The sequence below is a fragment of the Rissa tridactyla genome, chromosome Z (genome assembly GCF_028500815.1).
Source record: "Rissa tridactyla isolate bRisTri1 chromosome Z, bRisTri1.patW.cur.20221130, whole genome shotgun sequence".
NCBI classification, from domain to species: Eukaryota; Metazoa; Chordata; class Aves; order Charadriiformes; family Laridae; genus Rissa; species Rissa tridactyla.
This window is the reverse complement of record NC_071497.1, coordinates 50,162,530-50,182,488: the sequence shown is the minus strand read 5'-3', so window position 1 is coordinate 50,182,488 and position 19,959 is coordinate 50,162,530. Positions and strand designations below refer to the sequence as shown.

Sequence of the window (19,959 nt, the reverse complement as noted above, 5' to 3'; positions counted from 1 at the left end):
AATCTCCATTTCTCTAGGCCAGGTGGTACTACCTACCTAACCATCTATACTCAAATGAGTCCTACCCCAAAACTCATTCCCTACTATGACTCCGTAGCTAACTAGCTTTAAAGATACTGGAGTGAACATATGGGAAAGGTGCATTAGTTGACATTATGAACTCTGATGATAATCCAATATCAATGCAAAGTTTCATGTGAACCTAAATTTAACTGCTGTCACAAAACCACATCATACTACAGTCAAGTAAAACCCGAAGCTGTACAGACAATCACAGTTCTCCTACATTCCCCACTACATTTTGGCAACTTGTCTGAAAGGGTTGTCCAGAACATGCTAATCAACATAGAACTGAACAGTTTACTTACATTACTACAAATAGCATTAATTCTAAGTGTTCTAGATAGTCATTAAACACATCAATACCATTTCTGTCAGAAATGACTGGCACCAATATCACTTTTTCTTAACCAGCAGGATCATCTGAAGACCTTTTCCCAGGCTGCATTTGAAGGTTCATGTCTGGTAGGTAATAAATGATTTGGGGGAGGTGTGAGAGGATAAAGTAGTGTAAAATCTCTACATTTTTCTATAATATGGTAAGATTGACTGGACTAAGAAGATAGAAACAGACACATTAAGTCAGACCAAACGCCCATTTCTACCAGCATCTTGCTTATGGCAATGGTCAGACATGGGTGTTCAGGGGAGAAGTATTGGAATGTGGCAAATTTTTTCATCTTCCACAAATTCATAGGATCATTTAGGTTAGAAAAGACCCTTAAGACCATTGAGTCCAACCGTAAACCTAACATTGCCAAGTCCACCACTAAACCAGGTCCCTAAGCGCCATGTCTACTTGTCTTTTAAACACTCAGGGATAGTGACCAAACCACTTCCCTGGGCAGCCTGTTCCAATGCTTGATAACCCTTTCAGTGAAGAATTTTTTCCTAATATGCAACCTAAACCTCCCCTGGCATAACTTGAGGCCATTTCCTCTTGTCCTGTTGCCTGTTACTTGGAAAAAGAGACCAACCTCCAACTCTCTACAACCTCCTTTCAGGTAGTTGTAGAGAGCAATAAGGTCTCCCCTTAGCCTCCTCTTCTCCAGGGTAAACAATCCCAGTTCTCTCAGCCACTCCTCATAGGACTTGTTCTCTAGACCCCTCACCAGCTTTTCTGCTCTTCTTTGGACTCTCTCCAGCACCTTAATGTCTTTCTTGGAGTGAGGGGCCCAAAACTGAACACAGTACTCGAGCTGGGGTCTCACCAGTGCTGAGTACAGCGGGATGATCACTTCCCTAGCCCTCCTGGCCATCCTGTTTCTGATACAGGCCAGGATGCTGTTGGCCTTTTTCGCCACCTGGGCACACTGCAGGCTCATATTCAGCTGTCTCTCAACCAATACTCCCAGGTCCTTTTCCTCTGGGCAGCTCTCCAGCCACTCTTCCCCAAGCCTGTAGCACTGCATGGGGTTGTTGTGACCCAAGTGCAGGACCCAGCACTTCGCCTTGTTGAACCTCATATCATTAGCCTTGGCCCATCAATCCAGCCTCTCCAGATCCCTCTCTAGAGCCTTGCTACCCACAAGCAGATCAACACTCCCACTCAACTTGGTGTCATCTGCAAACTTACTGAGAATGTGCTTGACCCCCTTGTCTGAACAGTTGGTCAAGATATTAAACAGAACCGGTCACAGTACTGAGCCCTGGGGAACACCAGTTGTGAGTGGCCACCAACTGTATCTAACTCCATTTACCACAGTTTTTTGGGCCCAGACAGCTAGCCATTTTTTTTTTTACCCAGTGAAGCATATGCCCATCCAAGCCATGACCGTTCAGTTTCTCCAGGAGAATGCTGTGGGAAATGGTGTCAAAAGCTTTACTAAAGTCTAGGTAGACAACATCTGCAGCCTTCCCTTCATCCACTAAGCGGGTCACCTTGTTATAGAAGGAGATCAGGTTAGTCAAGCAGGACCTGGAACAAGGCTTAGCAATCACGAGACTTCTGCCAGCTGCTTATGGAATATTTTATTTGTCTCTTCATCCGGGTTGCGTCGTCTAAAACAGACTCCCACCATGATCTCTGCCTTATTGGCTTTTCCCTTGATTCTTACCCATAAATACTCGACCCTTTCATCATCATCATCAAGCTCTAGACAGTCAAAACACTCCCTAAAATACAGGGCTACCCCACTGTCTTGTCTGCCTTGCCTATCCCTTCTGAAGAGCTTATAGCCATCCATTGCAGCACTCCAGTTGTGTGAGTCATCCCACCGTGTTTACAGGATTGCAATTACACCCTAGTTTTCCAGCTGCACAATGGTTTGCAGCTCTTCCTGTTTGTTACTCGTGGTGCATGCATTGGTGCAGATGCACTTCAGTTGGGCTATTTGATCCTGCCACATTTTCTGGGGGAGAAGTCCTAATTAGGACTTCTATGTGCCTGTTTTCTGGCACTTCCGTGTTTTTAATGCATGGACAATTGTTTTTGCTGCTGTGTGGATCTCCATCCCCTACCTCCACTGAGATGGCTAACGTGCTGTGTGCGTTAGTACAGGGACGTTTCCAGTGTGCTCCAGTGTACTCCGCACATCGTGGAGCAGACTGAAGGACCTTGCTAGTACACCATTCCTCAAACGGGCATGCCCCCCCCAGCTTATCTCTAGCGAGCCTGGTTTTACCCCTTCCCCCCTTCAAATCTAGTTTAGAGCTTTTTCAATGAGCCCTGGTAACCCCTGCACAAAGATCCTTTTCCTGTTTTGAGACAGCTGTACCCGGTCTGTCGCCAGCAGGCCTGGTGTCATGTAGAACAACTGATGATCAACAAACCTAAAATTCTGCCGGTGACACCAGTCTCAGAGCCAGTTATTGATCTGCTGGGTCTTCCTGTTTCTTCCCTCATCATTGCCTGCAACTAGAAGGACAGCGGAGAACACTGCTTGTGCTCCTGATCCCTTATCCAGTCATTAAAGGTTTAGACATAAACTGCGTTAGATTTTCATATATAATAGTCATTAATGTGTTTCTATGAAATTCTCATTAGCTGTCATAATTCTTTCCACTTTTTAGGCAGCGTATCCTCATTTTTTCGTGCTTGTGCTTGGGACTGTCTTTTTTGTTACATACACATGTGCAGTGCTGAATATCATATGCATACTCATGCCTAGATGGGATGGACGTGGCACCCTAGCACATATTAATCAATAATGATAACCTAATTAATTCTAATAGGAAAATGCTCCCTTTGCATATTCTACCAGGGTTAATAAGGTGCATCTTTAAACTACAAAAAATACAGTTATGATTGCCTGTTTTCAAGAAAGGAAAGATTAGAAGTGTTGTTTTGCTTCGTGTTCTCTTTTACACATCTCTAACAAATATTCTTTGCTTTTAAAACAATCTATGTATATTCATAACCCTATTCTTGCTACTTCAATTCTTCTTCTATGTAACTCATTACAAACAACAAAAAAGGCACCAAATCTCCGGACGCTCCATCTTTCACAAGTTCTTCATCGAAGAACATCTATCTAATACTTGTCTGTAATGCCACAGAAGAGATCTCTTACTGGTTTGCTCAGGACTGGTCTGACAACTTTTCCCAATCTCCTAAGAAAATTTTTCCAAACAGGAAACGACGGTGAGTTTCATGTTATATAAACAATACAAACATATGGTGACATTTCATCAATAACTATTTTGTTTATAAACAACAGTTTATAGCAAACTCCATCTGCCAAAGGCACAATGTAGTCACTGCTTCTAGCAAACATCAGAAAATCATTGTCTCCATGGATGCTTATGCTCATATTATCCTAGGGAAAACAGTTGCTTTTCTGGCACAACATTAAACCGCATTTTTATACTTTTTTCCTGACACTAGGACAAAATAGAGAACAAGTACAATGAACCACCTCAAACTTATCTGAAATACTGAATCTGCCATTATTTAACAACTAGTCTGTATTGTATAACAGCTATAGGATATGATTTATAAATATTACATTCCGAGGATTATTCTGTTAGCCCAACTAAACTGAAGAGCTGAGCTATGCATTCTCATGCTTGTACATTTTTTGAGCATTTTGACTTCTGGTACCATTAATCAATACAGAATTAGCATTAGGACTCCAGAAGAAAGGAAACTGCAGACAGGAACTATTTGCAGTTCAATTTGTTTATGCTAAAGTATAGATATTGTACGACCTATAAAAAGGCAATTTCTTCTTTGCCTGATAGTGCTGCAAAAGACAGCTGAGCTTTTTTCTTTTTCTTGAAAGCGAAGAGCTCTTTACAGCCTAACTTCTCACAATGAGTGAATCAAGAAAAAATTATGATGTCTCAAAATGTTACCTGTCTCAGAGGTAAGTACTGATTTTCAGAATTGAGATTGATTTTTTTCTTTAGAATAGCAAATCTCACATTAGTTTATTTCACTAGAAAGGCAGAGGACAAAGGCAACTGAAGCCCTACTGTGAAGTGCCTCAAGTCTCCGCTTTCTATTTCTTATCTGTAACTTGAATCACTCGTTTATCTTCTCCTACCTCTCATTTGGGAAAAAAATATGTGAAAGAAGGTGAGATAGTGAGCTAGTACAGTAGCATGTAAATTCTATGGGGTAACTAAGACAGAAAACAATGTCTTTCCTCTTGAGTAAAATTCAAGAAAGGAGTAAAATTAAATCCCTGAGCTTTCTGAATGCACTCTGCATATATGGATATGCCGAAAAGAGCATCTCACCGAAAAGAGCTACTTTTTAAGTGGTGCCTACGGGAAGGTGCAAGGCTCAGGTTTTTGCTCCACATTCTGCTATTGCTGCTTGTGTCCTCTTGGGCTCTTGCACAAATACAGCTCCCGGAGCTTATATGGAGTTTTTTATGTCCATGTTACTGCCAGCACTCTTCAGAAAATTTGAAAAGAAGAACTCAGAATGTCATAGTCCAAACTGCAGTCAGCCCACCAGGAGAACTAACAGCTACGGCGTGATGGGGATACATCTGAAGAATAAGCCTTTGTCTTCACGTCATTTTTTACTGTCCGAGTTTTCAAGTAAGTCAAACTGGTATACAGCAGAAAAAAAATGTAGAATAGGCAACTGGCAGTCTTGTGAAAATAAAGATCAATCCCTTTTGATGGCAGCGCCATTCTTATTACATTACAAAGAGTTATACGGGCAAACAAGATGCAGGCATCTACTTTAGACTGATTGTGGCAACTGAAAAAATGTTTGGGCTTTGGAAAATGTATTTTTAACGATCAATCAAAAAAATACCAGGGATGCTGGAATATATCATCGCCTTACAACAAAGGCTGCTCTAATCTCCTTCACCCTCTCTCTACGAAATAGAAATGTTCAATATAGCCCAGAATCATAGCCTGAGACAGAGAATGCAACGGCGCTCAGATTCACATCAGGCTGATTTGATGCAAACGGAGCGAGTACTCCAGGGCCGGGGAGATCTGTCACCACCAGGGGCTCTGCCCTGCGCATCGTGCTGCTGCTCTTTGGTGGGGAAGGCACAAGACGCTTTACCACACTGCTGCACAGGTAAACGGAGTAGAGCCAAGGAAAACAATACAGCATTCGTGGCACTTTCCTACAACATACAAGTTGCCTGATATTTTCATGGAAAAGTTATCCCTGGCATGGCTGGCATGTAAACATTTTCCAGTGGGGTTTCCATGGAAACAGGTAAAAGTGTGCGCATGTGTATGTGTGCGTGCGTGTATGTGCATGTGTGCGCGCATGTGTGTGTAGGTGGGAGGAAAAGGTGTTATCTTCAGATTGGAAGCTATTTTTAGGAAAGCCACAGGTTAAAACGACTATGACTGAACACACTTAATCAAATGCTTGTTAAGAAGGTGGCGGAGGGGAGGGGAGACAATTGGACTTCTCAGAAGGATCATTTCTCTGTAGGGCACCCTATAAAACATTTAATGAGACAGTCAGTGTCCTTTTAGTCTTCTTTCATTTTCTCATACATGCTAGGTGCCACTCCACGAAGTTTTATATAACAGAGTCTTCTCCTTTGTGGCAACCTGGTAAAGGTTAAGAGACAGAATGCTACTAAGTGGAACAAAATCCCCGAGGAAGATGCGATATCCAGCAGGGGGGAAGGCAATTTCTGTCTGCAAATGAAGCAGGAAGATCTTACAGACCGTATGGTGGGAGGAGGTATTGTTCCCTGCTGTGCTGGTTAGGGGCTGGGAAGGAGATGATGGCTGTCTGTCCTGCTCATCTGAAGATCCCCATTTTATCAAAGTGTAGATCTACTGATGCTTACAGTGGGAGCGGGATTATATGAGTCTTACTGTCTGGGACAAAAGACTGGGTTGCTGGGGACATTTTCTGGAAAGGCCTTCTTTGACTTTCTGCAAGCAGCTTCAGGACAGAGTTTATCTTGTTGCACAAGAGCACGGGCTAGCAAGAGGACAGCTGAGGTTCTCTGGAGGAGAGAGGAGTAAGAACGGAGTTAAGGGCCTGGGGAAAAGGGAAAAGCAAGAAAGTGGAGTTTGTCAGAGACAAATGAAGAAATTAAATGGAAAAAAAAAGAACAGGAAATAAAGTGAAATTCACCTAGTTCATGAAACCTTCATTAACTGACTGTCCTCGACTCAGTGTTGTGTAGTGTTTCAGCTTTGTGCAATTGAAAAAGAAGGAAAGGAGGAAAGAATAAGAGTCTGGAAAAAATACAAAGATGACAAAAAAAACCACTACAGAAACCATGAGAGGTACGAGGAAAACTAAATCATGGCATTTGCAGTATTATGCTTTTTTAAAAAGAAGTTTAATTTACAAATATATGAAAACTGAAGTACAACATAAAAGCTATGTTTTTTCCCCTTTTCTTGCAGCCTTAGCCTGAGACCTTCCTTTCACAAGGGCCCTTTGCTCAACATCATACTTTTAAAAGAATAGGGGTTTTTAAAGATTTATTTGCCTATTCTCCTTGTACTAGTGGAACACACATTTTTTAATGTAGTTAACTTTCAGACAATTTTAACTCCAGTATAGAACTTCATATGACTAAAATGCTTGCATCTAGGGAATTAGGGCCAGATACCATAATCTGCACCAATGGCAAGTAAAAAAACCCACAAATATGACTATGCTTGTTTTTGCAAGAGGGAAAAGCATGAAGACTATAGTGGAACGTGACAATGGAGGAAAAAAAATTAGATCTTCTTTACCTCACTGCAAAGAAATTTTAGGTAGGAATACCTGATGACCTGCTGTGTGAGTAGACCCATTTCCCAGCCCAAGGTTTTCAGGACAACATTTTTTCCCCCCGAGGCGTATTTGCAGCTTGGTTCCTCAAGACGGACAGTATCTCTCATTTTCTCAGTTATAAATGATCATTAGTGCGACATGGAGGCACTAATTGTACGTTTTCTTGAGAGATTTTTCTAAACAATGCTTCTGGATCACAAAACTGTATCTTTGGATATATACGTGTGGAAAATCGTAGAGAAGCCATTTCATACTCTATTTCCCAATTCTGACACTACAGCATTTCTTTTTGCATCAGAGTAAGAAAAAAATTACCAAAATTCAGATTGAATTCTACTCATGGAACAGAAGCAAATTATATTCTCAGTGTAAAATGGAGAATACTTGTTCACAAAAAGATCAAAATTCAAGAGCATCTGTAGCTCTGAGCTGAGCTATAATGACTTTGTTCTTGTCACTCAGCTTTAACGAGCATGTTTTTGAAAGAGAAGGAGAACCTATTGATGAGGACTGGCTGGTATACTATCCCGTGCCTTCAGTATTAATTCCCTGAACAGAGCTACTCTTAGAACTGACACCATTGTCTCTGAAGATATGCTATTTCCTATGGATACATAGTGTCTACATGAAGTTTGGAAAAGCTAGAAAGAAGGCTTGGGAAGTCAATGACCGATTTCCCTTCCTCAAATTCTAATCTTCTTCAAAGAAAAAGGTCATGCGAATGCTGTGTGTGTGCTTTCTGTCATTGCCTGCACTTGTATAAATGAGGAGTAATCCTATTAGTGTCCATGAAGTTCAACATACAAAACAGAAGGAAACTGAATATCCCAGTGTTATCTTCCGAGTGATGCCACAGCTTGGGACGGTGTATCAGGATGCTGTGCACAAAAAACCGGGCAACATGTTGAGGAAGGGTCCCTGTACAGTACAGAGTAGGCAGAGAACCTCACAGTGAAGGAGGGTCCTAAGTATCATAGAGACCTATTTATTTGTTACATGGATGAACAGACTACTTTTATTACAATTTTTCAAAAATTCTGATATATACTTTTAAATTACAAAATAGGTTCCAGCTTATCAATACTTGAAGCAGCCTGAGATAGCAGCAACTGTCAGGTTATCACTGGAAGAAGACAAAATTAGGAATGTCACTGGGGAGGAAGCCAGCATGGGCCATTTCAAAATATTATTAGGGGGTTGCTATTTTTTATTGTGACAGCAGACGCATAAAACCCTTCCCTTCAGATTGATGGAGCTAAACCTGCAGAATCGCTACTCCATCAGTTACAAACCTCACTACTTGCTCCATCTTGTCATTTGGATAAGGATAAATAATGTATCCCACCTCTGATACAGCACAATAGTTTTTCAGAATGTCCTAGTACTTGCTGAAATTAACATAAAAGTTCCAAAACCTGCCTCACGGAAAGTTTAAAATGTCTAAAGGGAGATGAGAGGAAGACATTGCTGAGTAATGCACTCTTGCAATAATTTTCCCTTCTTACCCTGCAGTTGCTTGAAATTGAAACCATTGTCTTGAATGATGAGGTTGCTTGACCTTGCAGATTTCTGAACAAGCTTAGAAACTGCTTCATTACAAGGCAAAATGATAGCGTATGGGCATTTCTGTAAGATGTGATTGCTCAAGATTGGTTTTCCTTCATTGTTTTCACTGAACAGTCTCAGTGGAAAAAATCTTACAAAGCAAGACCAATTTCCTTCTTAAGCTACTGAACTCTATTAGAGGCTATTAGAGTTTTCATACATCCCACAGGCTGATTTATGTATATCCTAACAGGTTACACCAGGCTATGTCACCCCTTATTGACCTTTGAGAACAGAAGTCTAAAAGCTGCTCTGCTTTGGATTTTGTTTTTTTGGTTTTTTTTATGAAGTTAAAAGATAGTCTAAAGACATATTTCACTGCAGCAGTGAGGTCGGACTCTCAGAACAGGTTCCAAATGGATCTGAAAATTGATCTTTCCTTACCTTAGAATGTTGAGTGTTGAAGTGTGGTGCTGAGATTTTTTATTACATAGATTTTGCTCATCTTATTTACCTAAGAGTAATGCTTTGTTGGGCTGACAAGGACGTTTAAGTGGCATGTCAGTCTGAACAACTGAGATTAACAGAAAAGGTAATTTAATGTTCTATGATGCTCTCTTTTCAACAGGAGACTCATTATCATTACTGATCATTCAGGACACCAAAAAATTACCCATCTCTTTTAGATCCTTGATTCTGATTCTCAATTTCTACTCCCAGAGACCAAAATTATCTACAAACAGTGAGGAATTAATGCTATCTGCCAATGCTTGGTGCATTAACACACCAGCTGGCCAGCATCACCTTGTCATTTCTCCACCTCCAGCTATTTAATCTTCTCCCATAGACTCAGCCTGCTACACATTGCAGTATTTTTTCCCAGCCTTGCAGAAAAAATAGGATAACCTCTCCCTGTTAGAAGTATGTTTCAGTACAAATTACGCTCCTTGTGAGTGATAATTGTGTTTAGGAAGCAGCCAACAGACATAAACACACTCTGTTACTTGTACACCACTTATAATTTTTCCTGTGGCTTGCAGAACCTTTAAAGGGAAGAATATCACCTGTGGTGATATTGCTCAGGTCATGAAGAAGGCAAGATGATCTCTGACTTGGACTGACATTTAACTAATTTTGTTAAATGATAAATAAATGAAAGCAACTAATATATCAAAACCTAAGACTGGAATGATTCAAAACAAAACATAGGCTTCGACTTTTTTGCACGATTTTGCTGTGTGTATATGCAGCACAGCTCATCCCACTTTTAATAAGGGGAAGCTCATGTTATGATATAGACCACTGCTCAGCCATCTCTTGCAGTACCCTTCTTGTGTCACTATAGCCTAAGGAGAGGGCTAAGAAGTAAACTGTACAAACAAAACCACTACAAAAGCTTCTGCATCAAGGATTATTTTTAACAAGACTTTCTCTCTCTATGCAGGTTTCGCTGTCTCAGTTTAAAAGAGCAGTGCCCAAGTTTAGCAAAATCAATTCGCCAGCATTTTTCCACTTGTTTGCCCACTTGGGATGCAGGTGGTACTAATAAAATTTGAAGAAAACAAAATTAAATGACATTTAAAAAGGGCTTGGCAGGGCGATATATTGCAGTCAGCTACTCTTGAGAATTACAACTTATTTAAGAAAGAAGATAGCTCAACTGTATAGCTATTTCAGTAGCCATTGTGCAAGTTAGACACAGTTATGCAATTACTTATTATGTACAAAAGGTATACGTTAAAAAAACCCACACTTAACTGTTTAGTTACTTCTTTTCAGATTTTAACCATATGCAATAACAGTCTTTAGAAACACCACTATACTATTCAGCTTAATTTATTATTTGTCTCAAGATAACAGAAGGCAGGATGGAGAAGTTTGTGTACAGCTCCTCTTTTATAACTACTTTTAACTATCCCATGAAGCGCAACGTGACAGGCTACTCTCTTAAGAGAACAGGTTTTGTGCAATGTGATGATAATCAGACAAGCAATTTCCATTAGCTATATTTAGGGCTATGAACACCTTATCTGATAAGTAAAAATACATTTCCTAAAAGAATACATTCCAGATTACCATCTTACCTTACACTGAAGGGCAGGGGCACAAAAGAGCTTTTATATATGGCAAAGCATGCATTGGGTTCAGTTGTAAATGAAGATTAAATATATTGTAGACAGTTTATATTAACAGCTTCTTGTTACTAAGATGTATACTTTCAGCACAATCAAGTATGCAACATAATTTACTAATATAAAAATAAGAAAAAAAAGAATAAAAAAAGACATTAACCTCGTCAACGTTATGGGCAATTCCATTCTGCACTGGTCCTGAATCACTCGGTGGTGTTACTGCAACTTCGACTTTTGCACTTTTTTCTGTCGCACCATCCATAAATAAGAGTGGGAAAACAACAGAAGAGAATATTAAATAACAAATCAATTGAAATTGCTGCCATGTATTCATTCTGTGTAAATCATCAAATACTGAAGGCAGACCAACATCTGCCTTTAAAAGAGAGACAAAAATTCTGTCTTCCATTTGACTGGTACGCATTTTGAATAAATTCCTATGAGTGGTGAGCTTGCATTCAAAGGAACTATTCTACTGGTACTCATGTCCTGGAAAAATTCACATTCTTAGCAATATTCAGTGCTTTTTGTTTATGCTGAACTGACTGAGCTTAATACTTCAGGTAAAAAGTGACATACAGCATTCTCCCCAGACATTAACAAATAAACATGGTGCATTTACAGGTGAGGGGATATAAAACACACTAATCCCTGCAATGAGTAAAGTTACTTCCAAGCTGTAATCATGCTTCTTCTCATGCAAAAATGCAGGAAAAGAGTAAATGGATGGTCTAATAACATCCAATAACAGAGGATGATCTTTAAAATAGAATCCTGTAGTCCTTGTGCTAAACTTTTACAGGAATTAAAGGGATAAAATTGGGCCTTTGGTTTCTGATGCCAAATTCATTCAAATTTATTCTTACTTTGACTATCTTGTAATTCTCTAAACAGTAATTATCTCTTTAAGTATGCACTAGATAAAAATGCCAATGGCCAAAAATCCCTTGGACAATATGAAGTTATGGTGAACAGCAATATGAAACGTCTAACTTAAGTTCAACATGCCTTATGGTATGCTCCTGTGCACAGAAGTAAATACAGCTGTCTAGTTACATTACTGCTATCCTGAGATTCTTCTAAATTAAAAATCTGAGATCACAGCCACAGCGGAGTGCCAGACTATCTGTAATTATTTCAGTGCATGTGTGTTGTCTCTTAACCCCACGGCCAGCATTATGGTTTATTAACAGAGTGTCCCATCTGACTGCTTGATTCTGGAAGCAAATAGTACCTAAACATAGCACAAGGTCAGAAAAAGTGTTAACTGACAAAATGATTCAGCTCTTATCAGACACATTTGCATCTGGTTTCCTAATGCAGAGAACATGTTGAGGTAAAGTAGAGAAAACAGGACACAGCACAGATTTTTAGAATAGGAACTTGGGAACTAAAATACAAATTCTCTTAATGGAAAACCATAGTAAAGCTAATTTTGCACAATTAACATACATGGGCTTAAATGATGCTCAGCAAGTAGCAGACAGACAAATCTTAAATATGAAGGTCGTTCCTTTTTGTGACAAGGGTGACCATATAAAATACATATTCCCCTAGAGCAGCTCAATAAATTAATTAAATTTTCACATATAAACTGTGAGTAAGTTTTGTCTCTCTATTTCTGGCACTTCAACACATATCCAAAATCAGCATTGCTTTTTTCTTTTCAACCCTGCCAGGAGGCTTTCCAGATGCCTTAACTGACCTCCTCTTCTTGCGCTTAACTCCTGTTCTGTCCATAAGTTTCATACTCTTTTGGATAGGCAATCAGAATATTTATACTATGAAAGGATAAATGCAGTAGAAGGAGAAATTAATCCCTAAGGATCTTCAAGCAAAATAAAACAGTGAAAAAGGCCCTCAGGAGCAGGTGATAAATCTGTACTGCTGCACTCACCATGATTAGCAGCTCCATTCTGCCTTTCACTGTCTTCCACCTGGCACTTCTTTTTGGCGATCTTATGCAGAATTGAGGCCCTTTCCTTGAACTTCCCTAAAAGAAAGCATTGTCATTATTAAAATGCAGCCATTTAGAGAAGCGAAGTTTTTTTGCCATAGCGTAGGCTCCATAAATCAGTGATAATAGTCCATTTCCACCCCTCCTCAAACAGGAAAGATGTTATTAAACACTATCCGATGTTCTTATATATACTTTTTTTTTTCTTTTTAGTGGAAATAAAAATGTAATTTTTTTTCTATTCTGCAAACTCAGCAACAAATTCTTTTTCTTCAGAAGCAGTCAGCAATATTCCACCTATATAAGTGCTGGTGTAGGATTTCAGCCTAAACAGAAGATGAATACACATGAATAAAGATATCATAAGCAAACACAAAGAGTTTCAGGTCTCAATTAGTAGCACAGTAACACAGAATTTCAGGTGAACCCATAAATTGCGTCATGGTGACTGCGGTCAACTTTGTCACTTTGCACTCAGCTATGTGCCTGTGACTTCTACAGATACTTCAGAAGGGGAAGAAGAAATCTCCAGAATACATGATTTCCATACTAGTTTCTCAAAGGTAAATTTTCTTTTCAACCTGCCAGGTAGTTTTTGTCTCCTGTGAGGTTAACCATTCAGCTCATCATCTAAACTGTCTCCACGGCAACTCATCCCATCCTAAGAGAGGTCCTTATCCTTGATCCTGTCACTCTTTATTGAGCACTGAGTCTAAACGACACATTCAAGCTAGGCAATGTCAAAGATGGCAAATATTAAGTGAAATTAATTTAATCTTTCCCCTACATTGGTTGATCTTTCTCTTTGGATAGCTTATGACAGTCTATGTTGTGTAGAAAGATGACGTACCTGCCTTTATTGTTATTCTCATTGCTCTTGCTCTTTAAGCATTTTTTTTTTAATCTTTTTAAAAGGAAAACTGGTGGCTATAGTACACTATTACTGTTTTAATTCTCCATCTCCATTTAAAAAAAAAATCCACTGAAAACTTTCAGTGTCCCTGCAGCAAAAACATTGCAGGCTCAAGACCAAAAGCTACTTCAACAGAATCACAGAATTGATTAACAGTGGCAAGTATCAGCAAGAAGCCATGAATGAACTCAGCTACTTGTATAACAGTCACTGTTTCCAATATAAAATAAAAGACACAGAAGAATAAATCATAAGTCAAGAAAGAAATCCTCTCCTCCCTTCTCACAAGTGGAAGCTTCAAACCCCTGTACCAACAGTTTTGCATGTGAAGAAGCATATGCACAGTCCGCAGTGACTAGCAGCTATCATTTACTGGGAAGTGGAATTAATTTGTCAACAGCAAATAACTTGGAAAGTAATAAAAATACCACAAAGATTTAATAATAAGTACTGTCCTTTCAGCAGCTCCTATCTTTTCACAAATGTATCATGCTTCAAGAAAATAATTAGCCATTCACAATATATTGCAGAGGTTATACTACCTAGAGTACCTAGAGGTCATGGTACCTAGAGTAAAATTGCCTGCAGAAGAGTATCTATATGTAGAACATAATCATAAACAGCAAGCCATCTCATCATTTCAGTCCACGGGGTCAGTGGCGGAGATTTTAGTTAGAAGGCAAAGAAGAAACAAAGACTTAAAGAAAGAAAGAAAGAGAGATAGATATACAGAGAAAGGGAATTGCTTGGGATACCAGATAAGAGAAAGAAAAAAAAAACAGAGAAAAAAATGTGAATCATATTTCCAAATATTTTAAGCTGAAATGCTAAGAGTCAAGTCTGTTCCTAACTTCTTTTGAAACACTAGGGGCATTTAAATAGCGCTTATCCAGAAGCATGGGTAGATACTGAAAGGTGCCTGCCTAATTTTCATACAATATGTATGTCAGTTTACTATAGGATTACTTTAGGCTTCAGACCCCAACTCAGCTTCATATGTTTGAGAATTTGGCTTGTGATGCCCAAAATACATAAATGCATTTTTTGCAAGCGATGCAAATGATGCAACTGAGACATTTTCTGAGAAATATCTGTGGAACCATGCATGTCTCCACCTACTTCAGGATGATGTAAGACCTTTTAATTTAAGGTTCAATTTAAAAAAAGTTTAATTAAAGTGATGCAGAATTCTACAAGGATACTCTAGTCTTTTGTTTGAGAGATTGTTTGAAACTGGTTAGGTATAACTTGAGCCATTATTGAACTGAAAATAAAATATTTCCACAGAGATTCATATTGTTTTAGATTAGCTTAATTGAAGTTGTCTTCAATTTTTTTCACATTTCCAAAAGCCTCCTCCCATCCCTAGGAAGAATTTCTTTCATTGGCTTTTAACATTGTAAGCAACACCACTTCATTCAGGAGACTGTTCCACAGTTATAAGTCACTGTCACAGAAATTAACCTCAACATTTGAAATGGAAACTATATTTTAGTTTATTTTTATTTCTCACTACATGCACGGTTCAGCTTACATTGTTTTACATCATTACCTTCCATTTGATTCGTTCAGTGTAGGTAACAAACTGTGAGGAAATGATTAAAAGACATAGTATCGACTACCAAAAGCATGAAACTGAGGAAAGCAGTCGTAATAGCCTGCATGAAGACAGTGAGGTGTAAAAAGACAGCAGAGCTATGACTTCTCCCTCCCTTTCCCTGCCATTTTCCTCCTTCAAACCAAATCAAAACTTGTTCAGTGAAGGGGAATCACAGAGCCACCAGGAAAAAGGACCAGCTCAGGATGTTTCTAAGTCATTCAAACTTACAGAATGGCCCAGAGTTTTCATCTTAGGCACAGATCTTCTTCATGCCTTTTTCTCATCTTTAGGTGGGGGTACTAAAACAATCTATAGGAATTTTATGTTCTTATTGCTAGGAGAAGGTAGGAGCTTATGTTTCTTAACAGCCCTATGTACTATGGGTTTGACTACCTATGAGTAATTTTCAGACTATTTGGTACCATGAGAGTTCAGGTGAATGAGAATGCTTGATTCCACAGTCCCCAAATAGGATATATTGTTACAGAAAATTCCTAATTAGTCTAGACTCGCTGAACTCACATTTTGCAGCTCACTTTAGTTTACAAAGGATGGGGTACACGGAACAGGAGATCAAGGCGAGGTGATTAGCAAAGAAGGCTGCTTAAAACTGAATTGGTTTTATTTGAATATATGCAAATAAATCAGTATTGCATAATATAGATATGCCTTGATCTACATGAGTAACTCCAGCTGGCATCAGTTGGCAGAGATTCTCCTCCTGATGCAGGATATATTAAGAAGCCAATCCTTTGACTACAGTCTGAATTGCAGACTGCAGATTCCCTGTGTCAGAAACGCCTTTGATTTGATAAGAAAACAGTTTATCTTCGGAAATTCACTTGTTTAAAAAATTCAAGGCTCTACCATTTGTCTAGTTTCAGCCTCTCATCAAATGCAAATTACTACATCTATGCAGCTATAGCCAAGCTTTCGTGAGTCTGAAGATGTCAAATCTGTGACTGTTGAGCAGTCTGGACTGTACCTGAACTGTACTGGGTCCTGCTTGTGGCCAGTTGTGGAACACAACTAGTGGGTCACAACTGATCAATTCCAGAAATCCACCTCACGTGCTTTCTCCTTTAACTTTAAAATCCCACAGAAGCATCAAATGAAAATACGTGCGGTTTTGTTATGTTGAAGGCTGTTGGTTGGTGGAGGTTACTTGACAGTACAAGGTTACTGTGAGGTTCTCTTTCCTTCTGGTAGGGTATATTTTTCTCTCCCAGTTGGGCCTGATTAATCTGTAATTAATTTAAAGTCACTTTCAGACCAAATAGGAGCAAACAAAACAATAGAGATCAGTTTCTAAAATATGGACTACACTGGCCCTCTGGCCATTAGGTCACATCTGATTGTGTACTGTGACCTAACCATTACTTGTTGTCTCTGACTGTTCTGACATGGCAGCAAGAATACATGTGCCTGTGCTTCTCCACGGGAGGACTGAAAGATTTGCTACCTTTCTCCTCCCAGGGTTTGAGGACCTCGGGATAAGGATGTACTGTATTAGAAAAAAAAATCCAAGAATTTGTAACTGGGTTTACATATTCCTGTGACTAAATTTCTGTACAAAATGTTTAAAAAGCGCAGTCAAAAAAGGAAGAGAAAGAGGAAAGAGGAAAACGGATAATGCAAATAAGTGTGGCGCAGAGTGAAAATCCAAACAGAAAGTTCAAAATATAGCACACTTTGATCTAAATACAGCTTCTGGGACACATTATTCATAACTTGCTTTGTGAGACACGTGAAAACAATGATGACAGCTGTATTTGAGAAGGTAAGCTGTATCATAGACTCTTGCCAGTGTTAATACTCCTAAAGATAAGGAGCTTCCTTTGTTATGGTTGCTACTGGAAGATATTTGTTACTGATTTTTGCTATTGCTACGGTATGGTCCTGAATTACTATTAATGAGGAGTGCTTTCTGAGATGACACTGAATATTAACAGCATTACTTCAGCATAGGCACAGTATTAATATATACAGATGTATATATATTTGTATGTATTGTACTTGCATGGGTATTTTCCCACAAATAGCTACATTTAACTATCAATAGAGTACTTACGATTATTGATACCATTTGATATGTATGTGATAAGTGATATTGATAAGTGATTACGATATCATTTACAATTATCATATCATAGTATCATAGTCACTAATGTAGTGACTGCTTTCGAAATGGTAGATTTAATACTTCAGCATAGAGAAGAAAAACCTTAATATAGCCAACTGGAGGCTACAGTGAGAAATGACCTTTGCATCTTGATTGTCATACAGACTGAGATGAGACATACTGCAAAAGCTTCAGCTCTGGTAGCTGGATCTGAATGGCCTGGGTGAACGACTCATTTCAGGTGCTTCAGAGGTGTATTTAAACAACACAGACAGCACTGTTTGCCTGGTAAAATCTCTTCTCAGACATATTATCTTGTGTCGGTGCCACCCCTGTGAATCAGGTGGTGAGTCTGGGCAATGGAGGGTGTTGTGGCAACACTGCCCTATGAGCACACGCCTGCTACAGAAGAAACCAGCATCTTCCAACATCAGGCACAAAGGTGGAAAGAATCTCCTACAGTCAGGTTATATTTGAGTATCAACAGCAGATACAGAAAATGGGAAATAGTCAGAAGTTATCATTTCCCCCAGCACCCCCTCCCTGGAGAAATGATCATGAGAAAGTCATATAATGAAGGTTTTCTTAAAACCTTTTTAACTTCAAGATTAATCTAAACTAGAAAATAACCGTGTTTTTAAAAACAGAGAATTAAGCTATTTGTCTTACATTCCCAACATTAAAAATATGTAGGAATAGGCTGATAACTTTCCTACAGGCCTCGAGCTTATCTGCATTCTCAAACACACCACTAATTACTAAACGGAACATTCATGAAACCATCTTCCTGGCATTATAATCAGAGAACTGGACAAGAGGCCTTGATCCTTCAGACAGTCAGGTCTCAGTTCAGGGAAACTTCCAAATCATAGAAATGCTGACTGCACTAGGACTGAAAGCATGTGCTGCAAATTTAGTACACAGTTAACTGCTTTCCTGCAATGCTTTTGAATCAGCAGAAAAATTTCCCAAGATTTCACTGAGCCCTGATTCAGGCCCTAATTGCTTCCTTCTTGTATTGCTAGAATCATGATTTTAAATTGTGTAATTTTTGCATTGCAATTAAGCATACACTTAACACACCAGGAATAGTCATGCCTAGTTTTGAAAGTTTATTCATTACTCATGAATAATACAGTAAACTGAAGTAACTTCATAATTGTTCTCAAACTGAGTGATTTGAACATCCATCCATCCATTCATCTTCTTGAATGCATAGTAAAACATGGCATAAAATAAGGATCTGCAATCGATGTTATACTGTGCCGTATGATTTGCAAGTGTGGTTTTGCATGTATGTTCTTTAATAAAAGCATTACATTGTATTTCCTTATTTGAAATAGCAAAACTGAAATGCTGAAAACAAAAACCTCAAAAAAGAGCCATAACTGATCACGCCGTCAATAAAGACATGCAAAAAGGAGTTATTCAAAAATGGAGAAACTGAAAATAGGACTAAGAAAAATGAAGGAAAAAGTAAACACACAAAAGGCGCTTAAAGGGCTTCAAAAAAAGCTGATACAAACAATTCTAAAATATTTCTTACCTTCTTCAGTCATTGTGTCATAATATTTTAGGTTTCCATATGATCCAAGCTCTACAACATCACAGTAAAAGACACAAAGATAAGGAACCAGCAGACATTCAAAAAATGTACACGTTTTTGCATGTGCTTCATAAACTCGAACAGTGATTATGCCAAAAATTCTGCAGGACAGCGAAACACGGATTACAGAAATGGAAGTGCCTTCCCCTCCTGAAATTTCAAAAGTCACTGGCTTTAGATAAGTAACTGGCTAAAGGGACATGTAGGAGTAAGCACTGAAATCTAAAATTCTGCCTTTTCCAGGTGATTGCCAGTTTGGTGCCTCTACATTTGTTAAAACATAATAAACCTTGACTGTACCTAATCAGCAGGAGCTTTGGAAACAAAGCCCTTTTAACATTCCCCAGGTCAGATATATTCAAATACTTACGCATCCAAATTAAGCAAAAAATCTCAAAGCATATAATCTAATGAACTGTTCATAATGCTGCCCCGCAAGCATTGTTTTGATACCAGTACTGATACTGACTTGCTTTAGAGGGGTTACTTAATTTAACCACTCTCTTGTCACTTGTGAAATCAGAAAATACGTATTTACTCACTTCATCAGGTGGTGTGAAACCTAAATTAATCAAATAATTAAATAGATCTGAATATATTGCATTGCTATATTCTATCAGGACAGAGAAAAGAATGGAATACAGAGATCTCCAGATCTTTAGGGCTACTGTTATTTTTCTGTGTGATACAGTCTTGCATGAAATTACCTTTTTCCTCCCGATGTTGCTTTACACTTCATTTCTTAAAGAATTTTTTTCTTAAAGTTTTGCATAAATGTAAATATATTTATAAATATATAATATAGAAATATAGAAATATGATATACAGTTTAATTTAAATATAAATACAA

General features: G+C 38.6%; 1 protein-coding gene across 4 annotated transcripts in view; it reads right to left on the bottom strand.

Annotated features, from left to right (window-relative positions):
* Positions 1 to 19,959, bottom strand: part of SLC24A2 (solute carrier family 24 member 2) — a 113,044-nt gene that overhangs the window by 19,140 nt on the left and 73,945 nt on the right. For 3 of the 4 annotated variants that reach the window (XM_054185404.1, XM_054185403.1, XM_054185406.1), the window contains exons 5-7: positions 19,050 to 19,100; positions 12,809 to 12,904; positions 11,072 to 11,157 (exon numbers count right to left, since the gene is read on the bottom strand). In XM_054185404.1, coding sequence (XP_054041379.1) covers positions 11,072 to 11,157; positions 12,809 to 12,904; positions 19,050 to 19,100 — 233 coding nt within the window. The remainder of the gene's footprint in view (positions 1 to 11,071; positions 11,158 to 12,808; positions 12,905 to 19,049; positions 19,101 to 19,959) is intronic. The other variant, XM_054185407.1, reaches the window with a different exon arrangement.